We start from the raw sequence: 22,664 nt of genomic DNA on the forward strand, positions 1-22,664 counted from the left end.
TGTATTATCATTACTTCTGCCAGGATCAGTATTGATGAGTCAAAAGGAGTCATCGTCATCCTTGAGTTCATCGGTGATGATGAAGAAAGAAATCCATACAATGGAGGAGTCGTCTGCCTTTTCTTCTACTTCCCAGCAGGCAGTGATGTCATCCATGACGGATTCCCGCTCCTTCAGCAGCATGGCAGCTGAAATGAAGTTTGAGACCATGTCCATGTCCAGCATGTCCTCCGTGTCATCTGAGGCATATGCCATGAGCTCCAGTAGCCTCATGGAGATGGCCTCCCACATGGAGGGATCACTTAGAGCTCTTGGTAAGATCATAAGACTCTTGGTAATCTGTAAAACTGTACTTAGCTTCCTCGCATCCACCATCAGCACAATTATCCTTCTTTTGAAATGAAACCTCATAAAGATGCTGAATTAAGCTCAATTAGCAAAACATGCTTTTTTGTCATAACATTTTTTTGTTTGTGTCTGTTGTGAAATTGTGTGCCTGCCTTACTCTAAATGACAAAAGGTTCTTGTTCTGTGCATATATCATGGGTTCCAGGTTCTGCTCCAAGGATTGAAGCTCTGCCAGAGGACATCAGCATTGAGCCTGGCAAAGTCCTGACAGTCGCCTGTGCCTTCTCTGGTGATGCCAGACACATTGAGTGGTCGCACGACGGCAAAACGATTGAGTTGACTGCTGCCGGACGCTTCCATATCGAGACCACTGAGGACTTGACCACGCTCATTATCACTGGGGTGAAGGAGGAGGATGCTGGAAGCTACACCCTCAAACTGTCAAATGAGCTGGGATCTGATACAGCAACTGTTCACATTAGTATTCGATCGGTGTAAGAAAAAAACCCCAACTCTTCAAAACTTCCCCTTTTTCCTTTTCTCATGCGTTTTTATTTAATCAAGCAAAAGAATCTACTTGATAAAGATCTGGATTTCTGTTCTTGTAAATATGAACTATTTTTGTACCTATCTTGACATTAATTAAAGTCTAAAGGTGTTATAAAATGTACCATATTGGATAACTGTGACTTAGGATTTTTGATCCATTATTCTGTGACATGTACATAATGTATATAGCCGAATTTACCGGTTATGGGAAGTGTATGCATTGTTATTTATGACAATAATATTAACTAAAACAAAATGAAACTGTATATGGTTTAACAGGAGAAAGTTCCAACAGGAACGAATACTCTGTTAAACTAAGAAACTAAACTTTGTGCCTCAACGATAAGTTGAAGTCTTAAGATTGCCTCAACAGGTAGAGAGGCTCCCTGTTGATGTTAACTCAATCAGAGACAAAACTATGAATACATTGCTTTAGAGAGCAGTGCATTAGCATTGTGAAAGCAGTGTGAGATCCTGAATGCTGTTTGCATTTACCCTCATGTAAGCAGGATGACTGGACCTCGCACTCCGACTGATTCTGTCGTACTGCTATTTCACTGACGTGCTCAGAGTGCAAGCGGCCTGCACTCCCTGAGCACAAGTGTTTCTTTTATATTTTGTGCTCTGCATCTGGCAAACAACCACTGATGAGACTTTTCACTTGTACCACCAACCTGGCCAATCACTTTAAATAAGAGTCCCTCCTGTGCTTGTTTGCAGAAACAGAGCTGTCTCTTGGAGGTATGCAGTGTGTTTGTGTGTTAGTTTTTAGAAGTTCACCTGTCAGTCAAGGTGGGTGCGGCAAAGCAGATGTATGAAACCACCTACTGCTGCGTTCAACAACAAGTCCCACATGTCGCCCTGCAGTTTAAGGGTTTGATTGAAGTTTGAGTTGTAGTGTTGACTATTTTCGCACCCTCCTTGAGTCTTTCCTCCAGTTATTTCTTTAATAAAGCATGATTATCAGCACTACAGTATGTTTCTGCTGTGGTTATTCATCACATTAGAACACATCGTTTAACACATTTAGGTTTCTATTTTCAGGAATTAACCTGTTATTCAGGGGTAAGTGTGAGATCCGAGTTATATGACATGTGGCTCAACAGCGCACTGAGTAGATGGCGAGGTAGGCTGCACGCAATGTGAGAAACAGAAGTGACTCCATTTGTAATTGTGCCTTTTTGCTCAGTTTATGTGAGGATTTTTCTAACCATGAGAGCCAAAGAAAATTGGGATTGTGGGTAGATTGGAACACAAAGAATCTGATCACTTTGCAGTGGTTAGGTGAAGGAATCAGCTGAGCTGGCACTGTCTGGTGAGTTCTGGTTGTAAAATATTGACCATTATGAGCTGTGACAACCATGGGTAAATCCAGAGGTTCGAGGGGAATTCTAAGCTGGTGAATTAGTTGTTTGTCCAGACAATTTTGTTCAGGCCTCAAATTATCATGCCCAGCGCAAACTGTGACAGAACGTTGAATGTGGGGAAGTTTTGACCCTGCCTGCCAGTTTCCCCATCTTTAATTATTTGGATGCAACAGGCTGGTGGTGTTAAAATGCCTTGGCTAACCACAATATACGCAAATATAATCAGTTCCTCTGATTTTAAGTTAGCTCTCCCCAACTGCTTTGGCTCTTCAGCGTTAGCAGCTGGGGAACTAAAAAAAACAACAACAAAAAGATGAGAAGAATCAACCACTGGAAGCAGAAATGGGGCTATAACTGGAAGTTGGTTGGGACTTGTAGTGTCGTTCCCTATGTATTGGCCAAAATGGCCAAAGTTATAATTTCCTCCAAGCTTTTAGGTTCATCACAGGTTGCTTTTGATCTTTCATGGTATCATTTAAGGTATTTTAAAACTTTCTGCAATTTAGTTTTAGTTTCCATATTTTCCACTGAGTTACTAGTTCTGTCACTAGCTGGCTAACATAGACTAATGTAAGTCTATTAACTGCAACCACCAACCAGCCAGTCTAGAGAGTTCCACATTCTGTACTGGAACAAAGTTGTGTCTAAAAACTATAACTTTAAACACTTCTTAAATCCAGCTTCATAACAGTGTTAAAGCTATGAGAGTTTTGTTTTAGAGTGGGGCTCCATGGTGTAAATTAGCCTTAATAGGTGTCTACTTTTCATATCTACTTTAAACTGTAACAAAGTGAAAGTGATCTCTCTTTTCATGTCAAACAGTGTTCTGTCATAAAGCTTCTAGCCTGTGGAATGTGGATAAACCTCCACTCTTTTGATGAGAGAATGATGGGAGATTAGCTAGATAAGCTAACACTGGTTGTGCTTTTAACTAATCAGTTAGGAGACGCACTTTATGTGGAAACAGGGCAAAACAGACATGCCTGTGTCATCATAATAGATAAGTTTTCTCCTGATTGGCCAACATGTGTGATGTGGAAAAGTTGGACTGCAGTGTGGAGTTTTTAATAACACCTTTGACACAGAAAGCATTGATGATGTAGAGGAATGTCAAATCCATTTTTTAAATAAGTACATGTGGATCAGTTGCAGGCTCAACCACCACCACTTCTCTTTGAAATCTGACCAAATGTGCAAAGTTCAACCAGCTGTTTTGCTAATATATCATGTATTCATTTTTCATTAATATTTTTAATCCCCCTGTTTACAGTTAACCATGTCCCTTAGTCCTCAAGACTTACCTATGATTTTTTTGCCTATATTTTAATACCCATCTGTCCACCCATCCACCTATTTTCTTAGGAGCAGAAGCACTTCTGTGATAAAAGATTAATCCTAATGTCCTAACAACCAAATGGAACCTCCCAACAAATATTTTAATACTGTACAATCATTGGGTGGCATTTAAAAAAAAATTCTAGTCCTAGTTATATAATAGGTCCGAAATGACAGCCAAACCAAAACTGTGACTATTACGCCAACATAGCGTTGAGGTAACTCTTCAGCATCTGTGAAGGTTCTCAGTCATCCAGGTCATTGTAGTCTGAGCTTGGAATGAACAGCGTCTGGACTTCTGTAAGTTTCTTGAAGTTCCCCCGTCTAACCTCACAATACAAGAAAAGAAGGCCGTTACATCCCTGAGCAAAGACTATAACATCACCATATTACCATCTGACAAGGGAAGGTGCACTGTTGTTCTAAACACAATGGATTATCGCACAAAAATTACTACACTCCTCAGTGACAACAATACATATGAAGCCTCAAAACAAGACCACACAAGGAACTACAAAAAGAAAGTTATCAGTTGCCTACAAGAACTTAAAAAGGGTAAAGTCATTGACTGCTTTACATACCATCGTCTATACGCTGTATTTACAGACTTCCAAAGACCCACAGTCCCACTCAGACCCATTGATAGCAGTATAAACTCAGCCACCTACAACATTTCCAAACACCTTGCCACCATCCTAGCGCCCCTTGTGGGGAACACTCCTCATTCTATCACCAACAAGGACAAGAATGGACGTGCCATTGGCTCCCCAGTGTCACCTATTGTAGCCAACCTTTACATGGAGGAAGTGTAAAGAAAGGCTCTTGGCTCTTTTAAAGGGAGAGTACCCAGCCACTGGTACAGATATGTGAACGACACCTGGGTCAAAATCAAAATCCACGAAGTAGAATCCCTCACTGCTCACATCAATGCTGTGGATAAAAACAAAGTTCACCAGGGAAGACACAAAGGATAACTGTTTGCTATTCCTGGACTGTGCTGTGCACATTGAGGAGAATGGAAACGTCAACACTGAAGTTTACCGGAAGCCCACACACACGGACCAGTACCACCTCTTTGACTCCCACCACCCTCTGGAACACAAATTTGGAGTAATCAGGACCCTACATCACTGGGCAGAAAATGTTCTTAATTATCTTAATTGGTTATCTTAATTGGGCTTTTATCAAGTCAGCAAAGAGGCACAGAAAAGAAGGTCAGACACCAGCTAGGGAGGATAAGAAAGACAGACGCAACAACACTGTCATCCCCTATGTAGCCGGTGTATCAGGAAAAACTCAGGAGAGTTTTCTCCAAGCACGACATCCCAGTTTACTTCAGACCCAGCAACACACTCTAAAAAACTCAGACACAAACTGGTTTATCCCAAAGACAAAACTCCAAAACACAAACTTAACAATGTGGTGTATGCTGTACAGTGTAGCGAGGAATGCCCAGACCTCTACATCAGAGAGACCAAACAGCCACTTCATAAACGCATGGCACAACATAGAAGAGCCACCTTCACGGGACAAGACTCAGCAGTCCATCTGCATCTAAAGGACAAAGGTCACTCTTTAGAGGATGCCAATGTTCACATTTTGGACAGAGAAGACAGATGGTTTGAAAGAGGAGTGAAAGAAGCATCTATGTCCACTATGAGCGACCATATTTGAACAGAGGGTGGGGCTTATGACACCAACTGTCTGCCATCTACAATCCAGTTTTTAAATATCTTTTGTAGCAACAACCCCTTTTATAATTATTAAGACGAAGGGCAACAACATAGAATGGTTAATTTTCGTGGACAACCAGCGTGAATCCTCCATTACTCTGAGGATTACCCACAATTCTTTGCCCTTCTTAGTCAATGTAGGGTGACATTTGTGACAGTAGGTGGTGCTATTGTCCCATTTAGCGGGATTAACTTGAACCTTTTTAAACTATGTTACACTTACAGTAGCTCTTCAGTGTTGTCTAGATCTTTTTGTTAGACTTTCTAACAAGAGAATTTTTTTGTTCAAGAAGTATTTTCTACTATCTCTTTATGAAGTATTTATAAAAAATCTTGACAGAAAATTGTTCTTTATCTCATAGAACTAAGTAACTTCAGACCTAACTAATTCAATCCCAGAGTGTATGATGCTGACATCTGGAACAGAGAAGTGATACTTAAGTGATACATAACAGTCTGACGAGTTCACCCTGCAACAAATGAGACAGAACTTAGCTGTAGACTGCATGAACATAAATAGCTTAAAAGTGTTTCTTTTTTCTTAAGAAACAGACTCTGTGCAATTGGCAAACACATAGTGTGGGTGTCTGTTTAGAACTATTTAGTAACCAAATTAGTTGTTTGTTTTTTTTTTTCAAATAAAGCCAGATAAATTTCATTCCCTTACTGCAATAATAAGATCTGTAGTTCTTGCTTTGTAAGCACTAGACCTCTGGTTCACTTAGAAATAATGTCAACATCTTTGACAGTTCAGTTTTTGCACTCATGCTGTAACTAGTTTTGGTGGCCTATATGATTCATTTTCACATATTTAACGACTCTCAGTCTCAAAAGTATGCTGCTGATCTTAATTTAATTCAATTCAATTTGCCTCTAGGCGCTTTATGTTCTGAGATAAAGACCCCACAATAATACAGTAAATGAACTGGGTCGCCTTGTTCCCTGTAAAAAGATTAACAGATATAGGAATAAAAGGAGCAATCCACTGCAGATAAAACTCTGCAGGAAAGCTGGAAAAGTCTGTCGTCAGAGTGTTTCATGTGCTTTGATTAGGCTCCGTTGTGGACATAGACACGAACAACTGGAAACCCAACAGTCATTTTACAAAGACTGGATTTCAGAAAATAATATATAGATATCAAGTATGTAATAAAACCCATACCTTCACTGTTAAGAAGTTATATTGCAGCATCTTGGACTCAATTGTTTGAATTTGACTGTTTTAATTATTGAATGCTCCAAATACCACTATTGGCATTCACACTCCATACCACTAGGTGGCGATAATGCTACTCGCCAGAAACAAAAGTGCATCCGCTTCTGTTGGTAAAATTATGCTACACATAAAAAATGTTCAGAGCATGACAGGTCTTACAAGTTTAACCTTCTTCTGTTACACTGTTTGTCTGTTAAGCTTTAACTGGAAGTTAGCATTAACAGCCATTTAAGAAATTAACGTTAACCTAAGCTAGTTAGCTGTCTACTCGTATAAGTTCTGTTAGCAGCTAAGATAACTGAACGGTCATCTAACCGGGCTAATAGCGAGAGTAAACGGTAAGTGGCGTGTTTGTCTCCCATTTGATTTGGGCGTTAAATAGAATTAATTCAGCACAGCGCTTTTATCAATGAAAGGAGCCTCGGATACAGAGAAATAGTCTTTATAGCGGCCATTAATGTTACCAGAATCTGTCAAGTTGTGTGTAAACTGTTTTCGATGTTGTTGTTTCCCATACACAGTGTGGTGTCTATGTCAATAAAACGCAATTAAAACTTAGACAGTGTACAAATGTTCAGTTTACTTTCGAACTCATTCATAGTCAACTTATTAAAGTTGCTGAAAGTACAACTTCGTTCTCTTGTAGTCTTTAATGCTACAGTCACTGGTATATGTCGACATAAAGTCTCTGAAACTAAACATTTTTAAAAGTTGGTCCATGGTTGAGACATCCAGCTCCTCCTTTTGCATTTTTGTCGTATGGTCAGATGAGGTGGTGTTTGTTTGTTTGTTTGTTTGTTTGCTTCTCGTGTCTGTGATTCTTATTACCCAGCTTTGAGTTCAGGGTCTTATTGACTCTTGCATTCTTGCATTCAGAAGGGCTTTTGTGAGTGTTAACAGTATTATTTCAAAGTAAGGTGTACTGTCACCTGAGCTAAATTATCTGTGAAAATGTTTGTGTAAATGTGGACGTGACTATTGTAATGTAGATACGTGTTTAAACTGCTTTTGTGCATGCAGGTAAAACGCACGAACCATCTCCTGCAGTTTCTAGGTCCGAACTCATTCTCAATGGATGTCAGCATTGCTGTATCACTAATTCGAGGCCAGATGGGGACCGTAGTCGAGCGAGCAGTAAATGGAGCGGTCGAGACGGTGCTGGCCGAGATGCTTAAAGTGGTCGGAGTCAAATTTGAGGAGTTAAAGGCTCAAGTGGTGCAGATGAAGAGGGAGATGATGGCGCTGCAAAGTGAGAAGGCTCAAAAAGAGAAGGAGAACGACAACATTCGGGCCAAGCTGCGTTACACGGAGCTGAAGCTAAAGTACTACAGGCAAGGAGTGGAGGAGGAGCTGCAGCAGAGAGCCTCTGCTTCTACCCTAGTCTGGATTCAGCCACCAACCCTAACACGAACACAGAGAAGCAGATCTGGCGTTTCCCCAACTAAGACCCTGTCATCGTTCTCAGTTCAGACCAGGACTGCTGAGGGAGCGTTGATGAGGAACAGCAACAGTACGTACCAATGAAATGCTTGAGTCCTGGTTGCTCTTCTGCTGACTGTACTCTTTCTTATGTTTCTAGTCCCAGAATGCACCTCACCAAACAGCATGAACAGGCAAAAAGTCAGAGTGTCCTGCCCTTCAAACGTGGCCCACGCTGACTCATCTGACCTGCTGCTTCCTGCTTCACTCACTTTGAATGTGGCTGGAGAATCTCTGGACAGCAGTACAGGTACACAGTGCGTGCGTACATGTTTTCTCTCTCATCACTGAGAACATCACTAAATTTTTAGATGAACATTACCGTAGTTTTACTATTACTTTATTTTTTATTTATATAGCACTGCTTCACAACAGCAGTTTCCTCAAGGCGGGTGTTGCTACTCAGGAGAGTAGCAAACCCTTAGGCAATGAGCTTAATGTAGGACTGGCATGTTGTGACACAGTGTAGCCTTACACTGATATGTTAGACTAAATACATGTTGTTTCTGCAGTGTTGTTCTGTCCTAGCTCAGACCCAGTTCAGTGTAAGAAAGTTGAAGAGGTGGATGAGTGTGAATGGGCCATTCTGCACTCTAATACAGAAGGCATGGATAGTGCCATAGCCTCGTCTCCTGCCCCGGCTCCGACTTTAGATGACGGGCAGCAGTCAGGGGATCCCTCTCTGTCTCCAGATGGCGCCACCTATGCAGCTAGCTCCACGCTGCTCTTCTCTGTTTCAGAGGTAACAACTCATTCAAATCAGGTTTTCCAGATTTGATATATCACAATGGGTTTTTTTTGGTTTTTTTAAAATTTACATTTCTTTTAACAAAAAACCTGATAAAACTTGTTTTTGGAGTATTAAAGGAAATCCTGGTAGGTAACAAGGAAACCAGGGATATATTGTCAGGAGTCACTGAAGCTTGTCAGGAAGCATGGAAGCAGAAAAGTGTAATAGCACAGAGTGAAAACATTTGCCTCAGGGCTCGAGATCTCATCCTGCTGGCAAGGTTTATATCGTATAAGACAATGCCCTACAGAAATGAATGCATGTGTAAATGATCTGAAATGTATACAGTTCCTAAAACTGTATTTTTACACTCTAACACAGAAATATTTAGACTTTCTTTTCAGTTCAGTTTTATTAAGCCTTATGTAGGTATTTTAATAAAGTATAGGCTCTTTTATTTTCAATTTCCAAACTAATGCACTTGTAAAGTCCAGTTTGTCTCCTGTTTCAAACTAGGTGAAGCAGGAGGCACAGGAAAAAGAGAAGGAGGTGATCTATATAAAAGAGGAGCCAGAGGTGATGGCCACCCTGCTGCTTGACTGCCACGAACAGCAGGGTCATCAGCCAGAGTCAGAGGTGAGGTTACAGTTGTGGGGCACAATTTTCAACAACATAAGTTACATTTGTGTTCACTGTAACTTTTATTCAATCTAAGAGCTGTAGGGGCACTCGGGGAGTGCATGTCCCATCGTGGTCAATTCTCTATTTGTTTTAAAGGTTTAACAAGTGGTTCTTTCTTTTCTCCATCTACTGTCAAATTCTGTAAAATTAGGCCAAAGAGAGTATATTGATAAACAGGATGAGCTGCTAATCTCAAAGTGACAGCCACTTTATTAAACCTTATATCTGTTCTAACTTTAAAGATTTATTTTTAGCTAGGATGTCCTTATTTAACCTCCTAAGACCCGAACTCTTCCATGGCATGCATTTTTAATTTCTCTTTGATATTTGGGCTGATTGGGACCCGATGAATGTAAAAACAAAGAATTACCAGATTTTTGATTTTTGATTTTTTTTTACCAGATTTTTGTTTCTAAGAAAAATGAGAGCCACATATGAGGATATTCGTTTTAAATTTTGATAAAGCAGAGGCAGTATAATGTCCTCGTAAGTGGATATCAGGCCCTTGTAGAGCAAAATTGGTATTTTGGTCTAAATAACCCAAATGTGATGTCCACATATGTGGACGCCTGGTCCTAGGAGGTTAAAGAGCTTGCATGAAACGGAGACAAAGACAGAATACATGGGACATTTTCTTGGGGGAAAGATCATCTCCTCCTCCTTTTTTTTCTCCTCCATAAGTTGCATCCTGGACGATGAGCATTTGGATGTCAGTCTTTGCAACATTGTAGTTTAATCCCAGCCGTTATCTGACATCACGCTGTGAAGAAGTCTTCTATAAGTGCAGCTGGATTGTTTGAGCGCTCCAGGTCTTTTAAAGGATTCTTAGTAAACGCTCGTTCACAGCTTTGCTGGAATTCATGACGTTGAAAGATGGTCAAAGAAAACAGATAAGGAAACGTCAAAGGACTTTAAGCAAACATTGAGCGAGTGCACTGGCATTTATATGAAGTGCTGTTAAAAACTGTTTGCCCCCTTCCTGACTCTACATGTTTCATCTCAAAAGCAACACATCATGCCGAGATCTAAAGAAACACCTGAGAAACAAAGTCACTGACATCTCAAAAGGTTACAAATGCATTTATTGAACCACACTGGGAGCCATTATACACAAATGTGGTGAAGCTTCCCAGGAGTGCGGCCGGCCTACCAAACATTAAAGAACCGCAGGCTTCACGTGTCTCAGTTAAGGTCAGAGTTCATGATTCAACAATAAGAAGGAGACTGGGCAAAAATGGCCTACATGGGAGAGTTGAAGGAGAAAGCCTCTGCTACACAAAAAAGCTCATCTCACATTTGTCAGAAAACATCTTGATGATGCCCGGGACTTTTGGGAAAATACTCTGTGGACTGACGAGACAAAAGCTGAACTTTTTGTTCAGTTTGAGTCGCATTACAAGTGGCTAGCACAGCATTTCAGAAAAGAAACATCACACCAACGGCAACCTGTGGTGGTAGTGTGGTGGTCTCTGGCTGTTTTGCTGCCTTAAGAAAAACAAAATAAAGACTTTGGAGGAGCCTGCTCAAAGTCCTGACCTGAATCTGACTGAGGTGCTGTGACATGAGGCTGTTCACTCTGCTACGTGACTGAATCACAAAAAATCTGCAAAAACTAGTGGGCCAAGATTCCTCCACAGCACTGTAAAAAAACTCTTTGCCAGTTATTGCAAATGTTCGATTGCTAAGAGTCGTCCAACTCATTATTATGTTTAGGGGGCAGTAAGTTTTTCACACAGGATCATGTAGGTTTGGATTTTCCCCCTTCATTTAGAAACTGCATTTTTTTGTTTAGTTGTGATATTTTTGTCTAATATTTACATTTGTTTGATGATCTGAAACATTTTACTGTGACAAACATTCAAAAAAAGGAAGGGGCGGACTCTTTTTAACACCACTGTAGTTCTTTTTGTGTTTCTGACCATTTAAAGCAGTTTACACTAAAAAACACTTTTGCTCAGGCACGTGCCAGTGTTACTTTATGTCATATCCACAACTACGGCCATGTTAGCATTACCAGTTAACCGCACGTGCATGTCTTTGGACTGAACAAATGTTTGTAAGTTCAACAACAGACTGAAGGACATTTTTGGAAAACTCTTGGGGAATCCTGTTCTTGCAGACTATCGAATAGAATGAATGCTTTCATCTCTGTGTTCAGCCTCAACAGTCAGTGACAGAGTGCCCAAGTGCTCCAGGAAGCCAAAGAAATACTACAGCCTTCAGCTCAGCTGGACGAAGCACCCGTGAGTTGATGTGAATAACTGTCGTTCATGTATGTATGCTTCTAGTCTAATTTTACTAGATATGATAAAAAAGTTCTGGGACTTGTCCTAAAACCTCAGCTGTAAAAGGCTTTCGGGATGTTACTGTCACCCTGCTGGGTTTCCAGGTGATGTTGACACTCGAGTTTTTGATTGCTATAGCTCGAGAACAAAGTGATGAAGGAGGTTTATCGCTGTGACCTAGGCTTAATATAGCCTCACAACTGGAACTTAGAGTGGGCACTTTCTGTGTGTGCACTCTCAGATTCAGCACCTCAGTCAGCTGCCATCTTGCCACCTGGCGTCCCACCTCGCCAAGCGGTGCGACCCTGGGCTAAAGACCTTAGTCTTTATGAAGAATACAAAATGCGGAGGAGTGAGCTTCGTCGCCGAAACATGACAAAGCGCAGAGAACTGGAGAAATCGTTACCTCAACCGCTGCTGGCAGATCTGGTCAGTCCACCTCAAATTGTTGAGGACAGAAGGTTTCTGCATATTTACGTTAAAAAAGTGCCTCATTTATAAAGGCATCAAGTCATCCTGAAAAATAAAGGTGATTTTGTGTTGAAGGTGCGGGAGCGTCGAGAGAAGACCAGACTGAGGGTAGCCAGGTGGAGGGCAAAACGGAAACTCCAGGCCTGCCTTAACCAGATGCAGGTCGGTGATTCCACCACAGTCTCTGCACTCAGACATTGTTTTTTGAAATTGTCTGTTTCTTTCTCATGAATGAGATCTCCATCTCTCAGGGCTTAAAGTGGAAATTCTCCATGTAAATTTTTTTAATCAATTTGGTGGTCAGTGAATAAAAACATTTTTGCAAACTATTTTTGACGTGTTTCAATAATATCAACACTTGGCAATAAATCAAGAATTTAAAACGTGTATATGACAATCAAAAAGAAATTTCACTATATTTTTCATTTTTACCCAAAGTTACCTTGAATGCTTTGGGAGGCATTTCTCTGGTCGGTGTAGGCTGCCAGAGTAATGTTTACCTCGGTGGGTGTGGACTGTTCACAACTATTCAGTGTAGAGCAGAGGTCTTGGACTCCGGTCCTCGAGGGCTGGTGTCGTGCAACTTTTCCGTGCAACGTTCTACACCTGAATACAATTAGTAGGTCATTAGCAAGACTCTATAGAACTTGACTGCATGCTGAGGTGGCAGCTCATCCATTTGATTCATGTTACAGCAGCTCCTGTGTGAATGAACATGGTGCAATAAAAGTGCTTTTAGAAGTACATTTTTCCAAACACTTGCATTTACTTTAACTTACTTGAGTAGGGTTAGGGGTCGCCACCTCAGCATGCAGCCAAGTGCTATAGAGTCTTGCTAATGACCTACTAATTGTAACAGGGACACATGGAAAAGTTTCAGGACAGCAGCCCTCGTGGACCGGAGTTTGAGACCCTGCCCTAGAGCACACGGTGACATTCCTGGCAGGTCATCATTTTTCTAAATATGTTTCCATGTATTAAATCTCCAATTGGTCGTGTGACTGTTGTCTGTGTCAGAGACACACCGCTGCATGATCACTGACAGTGATGAGTGTTAGTGTCCAGTGTTGGTCAAGTTAGTAAGTAATTAGTTACTAATTACTGATTATTTCTCCAAGAAAGTAATCCCGGTACTTTACTGATTACTTATTTTCAAAAGTAATTAGTTACATTACTTAGTTACCTTTTAAAAATATGTTACACAACCTGACTACGTAATAAAGCAACAGACCTTTCAGCCCAATTCTATTTTTTCTGCATAATCCATCATTCATCCATCATACTGGAGCTGCTAACATAAAGTAGTGTGAGAATGTGAGGGCTGTACCGGTGCGAAAAACAACCTGCTTTGGATTCCTGGATTCAAAGGGAGTATTTTCCAGGTCTGTTTCTGTTGCATTGCTTTTCAACAGACAACGAAGATGGCACAGAGACATTCAGTCACACAAACTCAAGTCCATATCTGACGACCTGTCCACTCATGTTTTGGAGATTATCATCATTTTATCAGTTTGTGGCTGCCTTAACAGGTGTGCCAAGAAAACGTAGCCAGCTGTTCGATTTGATCATCTGTTTGATCTGCATATATTTGTTCTTGATTGTGTCAACACAGTCCCTGCCTTCCTCCAACACAGTGTCTCTGCCTGCCTCACAGACTCTTGTCTCCACCCTGTTTCCATCACATTATTCTGATACTAAAATCTTTGTCTGCTTAAAAAAACTCATTTTACATTTTATAAACAATTGTTCAGCTTTTTTTTTTTTTTTTTCTGTTTTGTGCTTTTAGTAAACCATTGTGGAGGTGTTGTTGTTGTTTTTTTCTTTATATATTTAGAGTATTTTATTTTTTTATTTATTTTTTTTGTTAATACTCTCACGCTATGGTAGCTGGGACAGACTCCATTTAGCTGCATACAGTCAAAATCATTTAAGACCAAGGACTATTTTCATAATCTAATGCTATTAAACTGGTATCAGATATAAATCTACTCATTTTCACCTGTAACTGCTTCCACATACTTTTGGCTAAAGACACAAATCAAATTTAAAATGATGAGAAGATATATATTATATCTATTGTTTATTTTATTATTTATATGTATGACAGGGGATTTCTTTAAATCACCCCGTAGTTCTTCAGCTAAGATTCTTGAGTTAGAAAACACAAACACTGCAGTTGTCTTTCACTCGCGAGGGGCAGTCATGGAACGCAAGACTTGCATCTCATCACTGCCTGCGTTCTTTATTTATACAAGTCTGTGTGTGTGTGTGTGTGTGTGTGTGTGTGTGTGTGTGTAAGAATAACAGAGTTATTCTAAGAACTCAGAGCTGAGGTTCCCCTTTTCTAAATCTGTATGTTCTAGAACAGAGGAAGCTTTTAGTTGGTAAATAAGTTCACCATCACAAAAGTTATTAGGTGAAAAGTCACGTAGACATATGGTTTGCTTAGTGATCCATAAAAGAATACATTTCATGTAGTTGATAACACTATATAAAAACAATTTTCCTTTGACAATGTATATCTATGATATTATTAGTGTAAGTTTTGGGCTTATTTCAGTTATTAATGGGTCTGAATTGTGCAAAATATCTGCTGGTCAGAGTGGGCGAATTGCAATGATTGATCTGAAAATATTCTCGTTCAGCTGCTGCTCCATTGGTATCATTTTATTTCCAGGTTATGGAAACATTTGTCTTCTTTTAAATACCTCTGACATTTTCGGTCTACCAACGTTAAATTTTATGTATGCTTGTTCTTTTTAGAAAAATGACCTTTTCTAAACACAGAGATTTACAAAATCTAATATAGGAGCGTGAGACTAACAGGAGTGGCCTCCACCTCTGCTGTTAACTCCAGTTTTAACGTTTCTCCTCAGTCGAAAGCAAAAGGAGAATCAGGCACTTTGTAAATTCATATTAGAAGTTCAGTGGGGCAGCACGGTGGTGCAGTGATTAGCCTCACAGCAAGAAGGTCCTGAGTTCGATTCCACAGTCCAAAGACATGCAGTTAGTTAATTGTTATTGTTAATTTGTTATTCTTTGTCCTTCTGTAACTGTAACCCTCAGAGAGCCTCTCAATCTCGCTGGTTATTGACCTGTAGTTGTAGATCTCAGTTAGAAACCTTCTTTGGCAAAATGGAATTCACACCCATTCTCTCTGTCTGTCTGTTTAAAGTTGAGTAATTAAGCTGCTTACCAATCAGCCACACCTTATCATTGCTGTTTTGTTCCCTTTCAGGCCTATGGAGACACTCAAGGTCTTTCTCAGACTGGCTTTCCCATCAGCAGTCAGCATCAGCAGCCCAGATCAGCTTGTGGTAAGTTGTGGCTCAGATGACTTTTCACACACATTTACAAACTGCCTGCTGCTCCTCAAAAACACACTTTGGAGCTCAAGTTCCAAACTGTGAATATTTAATGTAAATGTTATATTTTTCCTTTTTATTTTAAATAAATTTGCAGGAATTACAGTAATTATGAGGTATCATTTATAGAATTGTGAGATTTTTTTCTCCATTTTGGAATAAGGCAGTATGACTAAATGGGAACTGTTGAATCTCTAAATACTTTCCAGATGTACTGCACACTGGAGCCTAGATGGTCAGCCCTTCCTTTTACTTTGCCAGATGGATAACTGTAAAAGAAGTCATGTTCACAGAGAAAACTTTCTAAACCAGCCGTATATAAGTACAGTAAAGCTCACTGTCTGCTCAGTGAGACTCAGCAGGTGGTGCTACACTTGTCGTTTGTCACTTCAATCAGCTGCTCTATGTTGTGTTTCAGCTTCCACCTCCAGCACTCAGCAGAGACAGAGCTCAGCAGCATCTCAGTCCAGCGGCTTCCTCAGCAACATATCGGCATCGAATAGCATCCCACTGATGTCTACATCCTCTTCCACCCTGGTTCTGAAAGGCCCCAACATGGCTCCACATGAGCACGCTGTGTCACTTTCCTACCCCCATGGCAACACCTCTCCACAGAGACTCTCTCCGACAGACACTATCTTACAGTGAGCTAACACTGCTCCATTCACAACACAGAACTCAGATTTATCTTTACTCGACACGTAAGGAAACCAAGGTTTCGGGTCAGCGTTTACAGCGGCCACTATGGATCATTTTGTCTTAAATGTTGTAATCCGGTACTGTCAGTATCAGAAAGCCCCAAATCCTTAAACTAACATCCATCACACAGTTAAATACACAATAAACATTTGCCATACCCTTCACAAGGACTAATGTTATTTTCATCAAATCTCTGTGTTTATATGTACAAACCTTTACTGTATCCTTTAACATATCAATACTGAACTTGTAATGAACATGCAGCTAGACTGGATCATCCCAACTGATACAAGACTGCCAAATCACAACAGTGTTTATAGTGTAAGGTAAATACTGTACAAAAACCTCAACAGTAGGATGACCCCTTTAAGCAAGCACTCTAATAGGAGGAAATGAGGCTCAGGGTGGGCAGCCATCTGCCGCGAGCAGTTTGGGAAGAAAAGAGGAAGACGGGACAAAGGACATGCTGTGGAAGAGAGCCAGAGATTAATAAGTAATGATTAAATGCAAAGTGGTGTATCAATGCCAAAAAGTGAGTGAAGAAAAAACATTTAGGCCTAGGCCTATTGCAGGATAACTAAGAGGACTCAGGGTCACCTGATCAACCCTAAATACGTGCTTTATCTAAACTGAAAGTTTGAAGCCTAATCTTAAAAGTAGAGAGGGTGTCCATCTCCTGAATCCAAACTGGAAGCTGGTTCCACAGAAGAGGGGCCTGAAGGCTGAATCCCATTCTTCTTTTAAATATCCTATACATTTTAGGACAGAGGACAATAACCTTGTTTTATCTGAATTTAGAAACAGGAAATTGGAGGTTATCCACGTGTTTAATTACTTTAAGACATTCCTGCAGTTTAACTAATTTTTGTGTGTTATCTGGCTTCATAGACAGATAAAGCTGAGTATCATGCGAATAGTGAAAATATATGTCTTCTAATGATACGGCCTAGGTTAAGCATATATATATCTTAAACAGAATTGGTCCTTGTACAGGACCCTGCGGAGTCTGTATAGGATTCCCTGTTTATATGGACAAACTGGAGTCTGTTAGATATGATTTAAACCACTACGGCACAGTATTTTAATTCCTAAACATGCTCTTATCACTGTAATAATATATTATGGTCAACAGTATTGAAGCTTTAGTTAATGGCAGGACTTCAAAGACATGTAATGTAATTACAGAAGTTAACTGATAAATCAGAGAAAAAGTGTAAGTAAGTATCAACTGGTTTTGAAAGCAACTCTGTGTAATGATCTGCAAGATGGTTATGAATAAGTATTGTAGTGATAATGTGTTTGTAATCTGTCTTTGCTGAATGAGGTGCCTGATAAATGAAGGTATGAAATCCAGACATGTTATTGACTCACATTTATTTATTCTGGTTAAACAGATTTTGTTTTCCATTTTCATCATCTTAAAATCTTAATATGTTAACTTTCACAGGTTAGTAACATTTGGAAAAAAATCATTCAGACACAAAACTAATTAAAAGAAAATGGCCAGCCTTCATTCTTTTTATTCCCGTTGATGTAAATGACTGTTTTAAAAAGTGAGACCAAACATCTACACAACTTCAATATTCAAAAAAATTGAGACTTTGGACTCTTCACTGTAAAAGCATTTGATCATTTGGAATAGCTGTTTAGAGCTGCAGTATACACATACATAGTTTATCCATTTAGCCGCTGATAATCTTGTTGGAGATGGCTCCAGGTAGTGTGTAGAAGAGCAGGGCAAGGAACAGCGCTGTGATCAGCAGAATGATGCCGATGATGATGTACTTCTTGTAGCTTCGCCACACCAAGTGAAAGAAACATTTGAAAGGGTTAACAAACCACGAGAAGGAGGTGTCTGGACGACTGCGGAAAAGAGAGGAGAAAAGCAAATGAACTGGTTTAGTTCATTACAGATTCTTACAGGCTGAGATGATGCTTTTGCAACCCTGAATGGGTCACCTGGGAAAGTGTCTAATGTTGCGACATTAAAAACGTGATTCCAGAAATCATAACGGAGTCCTAGTGCATCCAGATGATGTGTATTATAAACTGACAGCATTTTCATATTAAATACTGAGGTTAAATGGAACAGCTCAAGTGAAAGAGGGATTTTATTCTGGCACATTAAACCAGTCAATCTCCTGTGTCTGAAAATTAAAGTATATGAGTAATAAGACTAAAACTTTGGATGGAGCAGCTCTCATTTATAGAAACCAAACTGTGAACCCCTGAAATCATGACTATCCATTTGGACCAGAAACCAGAGTTGCACTCTTACACACCTCTCTGCAGCTTCTCTCCCACCATAACAGCCTCATTGTGTCTGCTCCCAGACAATAAAAAAACAAACAAACCCAAGCAAAAATTACTAAAAAGATAAATGACTTGAGCATCAAAAAGTATAGAATAGAAAAGAATAGAATACATAAGAGAAAGTAATATGATATCCTCAACTGCACCAAAAAGTAAATTAGTAAAATGTGGATCTAGTATTGTGCAGTCTCTGGTGTGGGTGGGTCTGCCCGTGTGTTATTGTTCTCTTGTAAATGAGATTACATCTGGATTGATCTTTGGGAACAGGCCATTTTTTCTCTCTATATCTGTGTGTGCATTGATGAACAGATAGATATAGCTCCACTTCAGGTTGGAGGGACTCTTGACCAGGGTCTCTGTATCCAGTAAGGATCCCCAGGCTACCCAAATATTGTTATTGAAAATGTGTAAATATCAGAATCAGAATCAGAATCGTGTTTATTGGCCAAGTATATGTGCAGACAAATACAAGGAATTTGGTTCCGGTAGATGGTGGCTCTCAAGCACAGCAATGTAAATCACACACACACACACACACACACACACACACACACGCGTGTCTATATATACATTACACATGCATACACATACATACACAAAGCTGTGTAAACCAACTATAAATAACTAATCTAAACGTATATACATAAAATACAGAAATGAAATGAGGTGGAATGGAAATATATATGTAAATATACCTCAGATTTACAGAAATGTCCCTGTATTCCTTTGACACATTTTTCGTACATAAATTAGATTTTATTCTGACAGATAAACAGAGCCTTGTGTGGTTATGTTTACTTTGGTTTTGGTAGTGGCTCTGGCTCCTTGCGGGCACGGCCAACAGGATTTTTCTCCGACTCCTCAGCTGTCACAAGATGGAACTCTGCTTCCACTTTCCCCTGGAGGAAGATCGATTATTTGATGATCTGTATTTGCCTGACTTTATTTTTATATTTGTTTATACACTGCATGTGTGTGTTACTGTGTACTTACGGTCAACTCTCCTGACTTTGTGAAGGGCCACCAGCCTCGTGCTCTCTTCTGCTGAAAGATGGAGATTCTCTCAGTCCCATCTGTCAGCATGTCCGCCTTACACGACTTGGCTGTTTTAGCTCCCCGAGTAAATCCATGGAGGTCTAATTCTAGTGTGCCTGCAGACACACAGTCAGTCAGGTACACTGCCATGTTTTTTTTGCAGCCAACACCAGATTTTATGGTAGTGTGGAGTGTTAGGTTATCAGTTTGAAAACCCACACTTCCAGGCTCCTCATCCATTAAAAATCAGCTGCTTCCTCTGCTTTGCCATCTGAATCTCTTTTGTCAAGTTGTTTTTGCCTTCGTTCAAGTCATGCACATTTTATCTCGATTATTCGTCCTGACTCTCCAGTGCGACTTCTAATACTTTTTGCCATTAAAGATTGTCTTAGAAGGTTTGTCATACCTGCTCAATATTTTGAATGGTATTTCCTTTTCTATGTCTTCATGTTTCTTCTGCTTTCAGTGCTTTAAACATTTAGCACCATCTTTGGGTTTTGGGGGTATTAGCATTGTTAATAGTTAGCAGGAGTAGTCTTCCTGAATTTCTGCTGTTTCCTGTCCTCCACAGGAATGATTCAAGCATGCTCCTTATACGTTCAAATTGGCAATATGTCCCTGTATTTAATGCCATTATAGCAGCATTATCCTGAACACAATGCAGTAACACTTTCTATTCTTCAGTGATTGTGAACTAAAGGTGCATCAGGGCACATCACTGTGAAAGAACAGCTCTGCAGCAGAGACACTGAGCTGTTAGCAGTTAAAATGCGTCCGTGCTACCTGCCCCGGGAATTCTCGCATGTTATCGTGATACCAGCGTAGTATAGCCCCCCCCCCCCCAGTCGGCCAGTGTGGAGGCAGCCTATGACTGTGGTCAGCAGACTGCAAACGCAATCTGTGAGAGCCCTTTTTGAACATCTGGGGACTATATTCATGCATCACTGGACTCAACACTGCCCACCTTCACCCAGTATGTGACAAGGCCCACCAGAGACAATAAAACATTGGACTTACTGTATGCCAACGCAAATGAGGCATACAGTTTATCACCTCTCCCACCCCTGGAAAGATCTGATCACAACCTGGTGCACCTTGTTCCTGAGCCCTTAGTACACAGGGAGCCACCAGCCACCCGCACAGTGCAGAGACGGTCGGAGGAGAGCGAGGAGGTTCTAGAAGATTGTTTGGAGTCCACTGTGTGGGAGGTGCTTTGTGACGACCACAGGGAGTCTCGCAATTTTCAGCCTTTTCGCGGCCTTGAGCCTTAATGCAGGCTCTTCTCTCTTGTCTTCTTCTCTCTTATCTGTCTAATAACCAGTCCATTTAGCATAGTGAAGTCAAACTCAGGACCTTTTTTGTGACACAACAGTGCTAACCACTGTATCACCTCAGTATTTTATGTTCATCAGTGAAATATGTGTGTATAATTGCCTCTCCATGTTAATAGGCACTTATGCATACCCACCTAGAAAGTCGTCAGAGGAGAGTGTCTCAAAGTCCCAGACCTGCAGAATGAGGATAGCAGGAATCTTCTGCTCTGTTTTATCTAGAGAGAAAATACTCTCTCTTTTCCTCACCACCACTACCTGTGAGAGGTAAAGTTGGTAACGATGTGATTCTGTAGCAGCTATTTTATCTACATCAGGCTTGGAGCCAAAGCTCCTAGGACCAAAGATCACACAAATATGAGTACCTTTTCAGCAGGCAGGTAGCTGAAGGGGAACACGAAGCGCCAGTTGAAGTTTCCTTCTCCAGTCAGAGAGTTGTAATGCACATCAGTTTCTTGTCGGTCATCTTCTAAACCTTTCAGCCAGCTACAGACAAAGAGAATAACAGTAGATTTGGTAAGGTGAGTGATTTTCTAGCAGTGCTTTTTTATATAAAGGTTTAGCTAGCTAGTTTAGCTTTGGGGGCTGCAAGGCGCTAACGTGTTGACACCGTGCAGCCCTCACACGGGGCGATCCACGTTAACTTGCTAACAGAGATATATTCAGTATATTCAATGTGTCGTTCAATCAGGAATCAGCCAAGCTTACACAACAGAGAGCAAACGTCACTTTAGTTTTGGAATTATTATTTCCAAAGTTTCCAAAATATTTATTATGCCAAAAAATACCAGGAACAAATAGATTTTTTTTTACCCCTTGATGTAAATATCACTGAACTGTTGACCCGTGAGGAAGTGGCTGTCCTCCAAAATGACATCCTCTGTGTTCCAGATGATAATACGCAGCTCGTATCTGAACAAACACATCTGAGTTTGAATGACCGCATTCCAAAACAACGTTGACAGACATTGTTTTATTACGTTTTTGGTAAGTCTCACCCTTTTGGTTTTCGAGGTGAAATGTCCACTGGAGGTCCTGGATGTGGCAGGTCCATTGGAAACATGTCTACCCACATCTGGACCTGACCCTACACGTACATGCACACAAATGTAGGCAGTTAATGAAAGAAAACTTTTCATACAATTGGTGTGAAATGAAGTACAGCCCAATAAATTTACTTTACCATATTAAAATAAGCATTTTAATTAGACATTTGGGCAAGACCCAGAAAACCCAGAAAGCTTAAAGGTTGTAAATGCATGAATAACGATTATTTTTACCAGGATACTAAACTCAAACATACCTGGTCCATTCCAGGCCGGGCCTTATTAAACAGAGTTCTGGTCTCAATGTGCTCTGGTACCAGTGTGCATCCTACACCTGGGATCTCAGCCCAGCGGTGTAGGATCTTCAGTGACAAGTGTTCATAGGACTCCACTGGCTCGTCTGAGAGATACACAAGACAATGACAAATCAGACTCCTATATACATTTTCTAGCTCCAGCATATTTTCTTGATCTATACTGTCTTTCCCCACAGTGACCAAGTGTTGGATCATAGGGATCGTCTGATTGTTGGTGTTCTCTCTAAAACTGAAATGACATCTACAGCTACTGATGGGGATATTTATTACTTATGCAACTGTACTCACATTGTATTGCACTTACATTTTATATAGTGCTTTTCCTACTCATACTGACAGACAAGTGCTTTAGACCAGCGGTCCC

At 40.4% G+C, this 22,664-nt stretch overlaps 3 protein-coding genes across 3 annotated transcripts in view; 2 read left to right on the forward strand and 1 right to left on the reverse strand.

Moving 5' to 3' along the window:
• ttn.2 (titin, tandem duplicate 2) overlaps nucleotides 1-907 on the forward strand; it is a 217,622-nt gene extending 216,715 nt beyond the window's left edge. Inside the window, 2 exon segments of the mRNA XM_063497648.1 lie at nucleotides 24-314; nucleotides 554-907. Of these exon segments, the coding sequence (XP_063353718.1) occupies nucleotides 24-314; nucleotides 554-846 (584 nt within the window). The 3' untranslated portion in view covers nucleotides 847-907.
• Nucleotides 908-6,648: 5,741 nt separating this feature from the next.
• Nucleotides 6,649-17,617, forward strand: si:ch211-67e16.4 (uncharacterized). The gene is made up of 10 exons (XM_063497143.1): nucleotides 6,649-6,886; nucleotides 7,569-8,058; nucleotides 8,128-8,277; nucleotides 8,540-8,769; nucleotides 9,274-9,393; nucleotides 11,597-11,681; nucleotides 11,965-12,152; nucleotides 12,270-12,356; nucleotides 15,433-15,511; nucleotides 15,978-17,617. Exons 2-10 carry the CDS (start codon nucleotides 7,620-7,622, stop codon nucleotides 16,205-16,207), a joined length of 1,608 nt encoding a protein of 535 aa, XP_063353213.1. The 5' UTR covers nucleotides 6,649-6,886; nucleotides 7,569-7,619; the 3' UTR covers nucleotides 16,208-17,617.
• Nucleotides 17,618-17,940: 323 nt separating this feature from the next.
• The window catches only part of fer1l6 (fer-1 like family member 6), a 56,470-nt gene continuing 51,746 nt past the window's right edge, over nucleotides 17,941-22,664 (reverse strand). The window contains exons 38-45 of the mRNA XM_063497649.1: nucleotides 22,241-22,383; nucleotides 21,936-22,024; nucleotides 21,751-21,849; nucleotides 21,303-21,423; nucleotides 21,075-21,195; nucleotides 19,565-19,722; nucleotides 19,370-19,470; nucleotides 17,941-18,121 (exon numbers count right to left, since the gene is read on the reverse strand). Coding sequence (XP_063353719.1) covers nucleotides 17,941-18,121; nucleotides 19,370-19,470; nucleotides 19,565-19,722; nucleotides 21,075-21,195; nucleotides 21,303-21,423; nucleotides 21,751-21,849; nucleotides 21,936-22,024; nucleotides 22,241-22,383 — 1,013 coding nt within the window. The remainder of the gene's footprint in view (nucleotides 18,122-19,369; nucleotides 19,471-19,564; nucleotides 19,723-21,074; nucleotides 21,196-21,302; nucleotides 21,424-21,750; nucleotides 21,850-21,935; nucleotides 22,025-22,240; nucleotides 22,384-22,664) is intronic.

The sequence above is a fragment of the Pelmatolapia mariae genome, linkage group LG16_19 (genome assembly GCF_036321145.2).
Source record: "Pelmatolapia mariae isolate MD_Pm_ZW linkage group LG16_19, Pm_UMD_F_2, whole genome shotgun sequence".
Taxonomy (NCBI): domain Eukaryota; kingdom Metazoa; phylum Chordata; class Actinopteri; order Cichliformes; family Cichlidae; genus Pelmatolapia; species Pelmatolapia mariae.

Bases quoted from the DNA above. Each gene is read 5' to 3' on its own strand.
- si:ch211-67e16.4 (XM_063497143.1), top strand. From the start codon at position 7,620: ATGGATGTCAGCATTGCTGTATCACTAATTCGAGGCCAGATGGGGACC. The intron at 8,059-8,127 runs GTACGTACCAAT...TTATGTTTCTAG, and splicing joins GTTGATGAGGAACAGCAACA to TCCCAGAATGCACCTCACCA. The intron at 11,682-11,964 runs GTGAGTTGATGT...GTGCACTCTCAG, and splicing joins CTCAGCTGGACGAAGCACCC to ATTCAGCACCTCAGTCAGCT.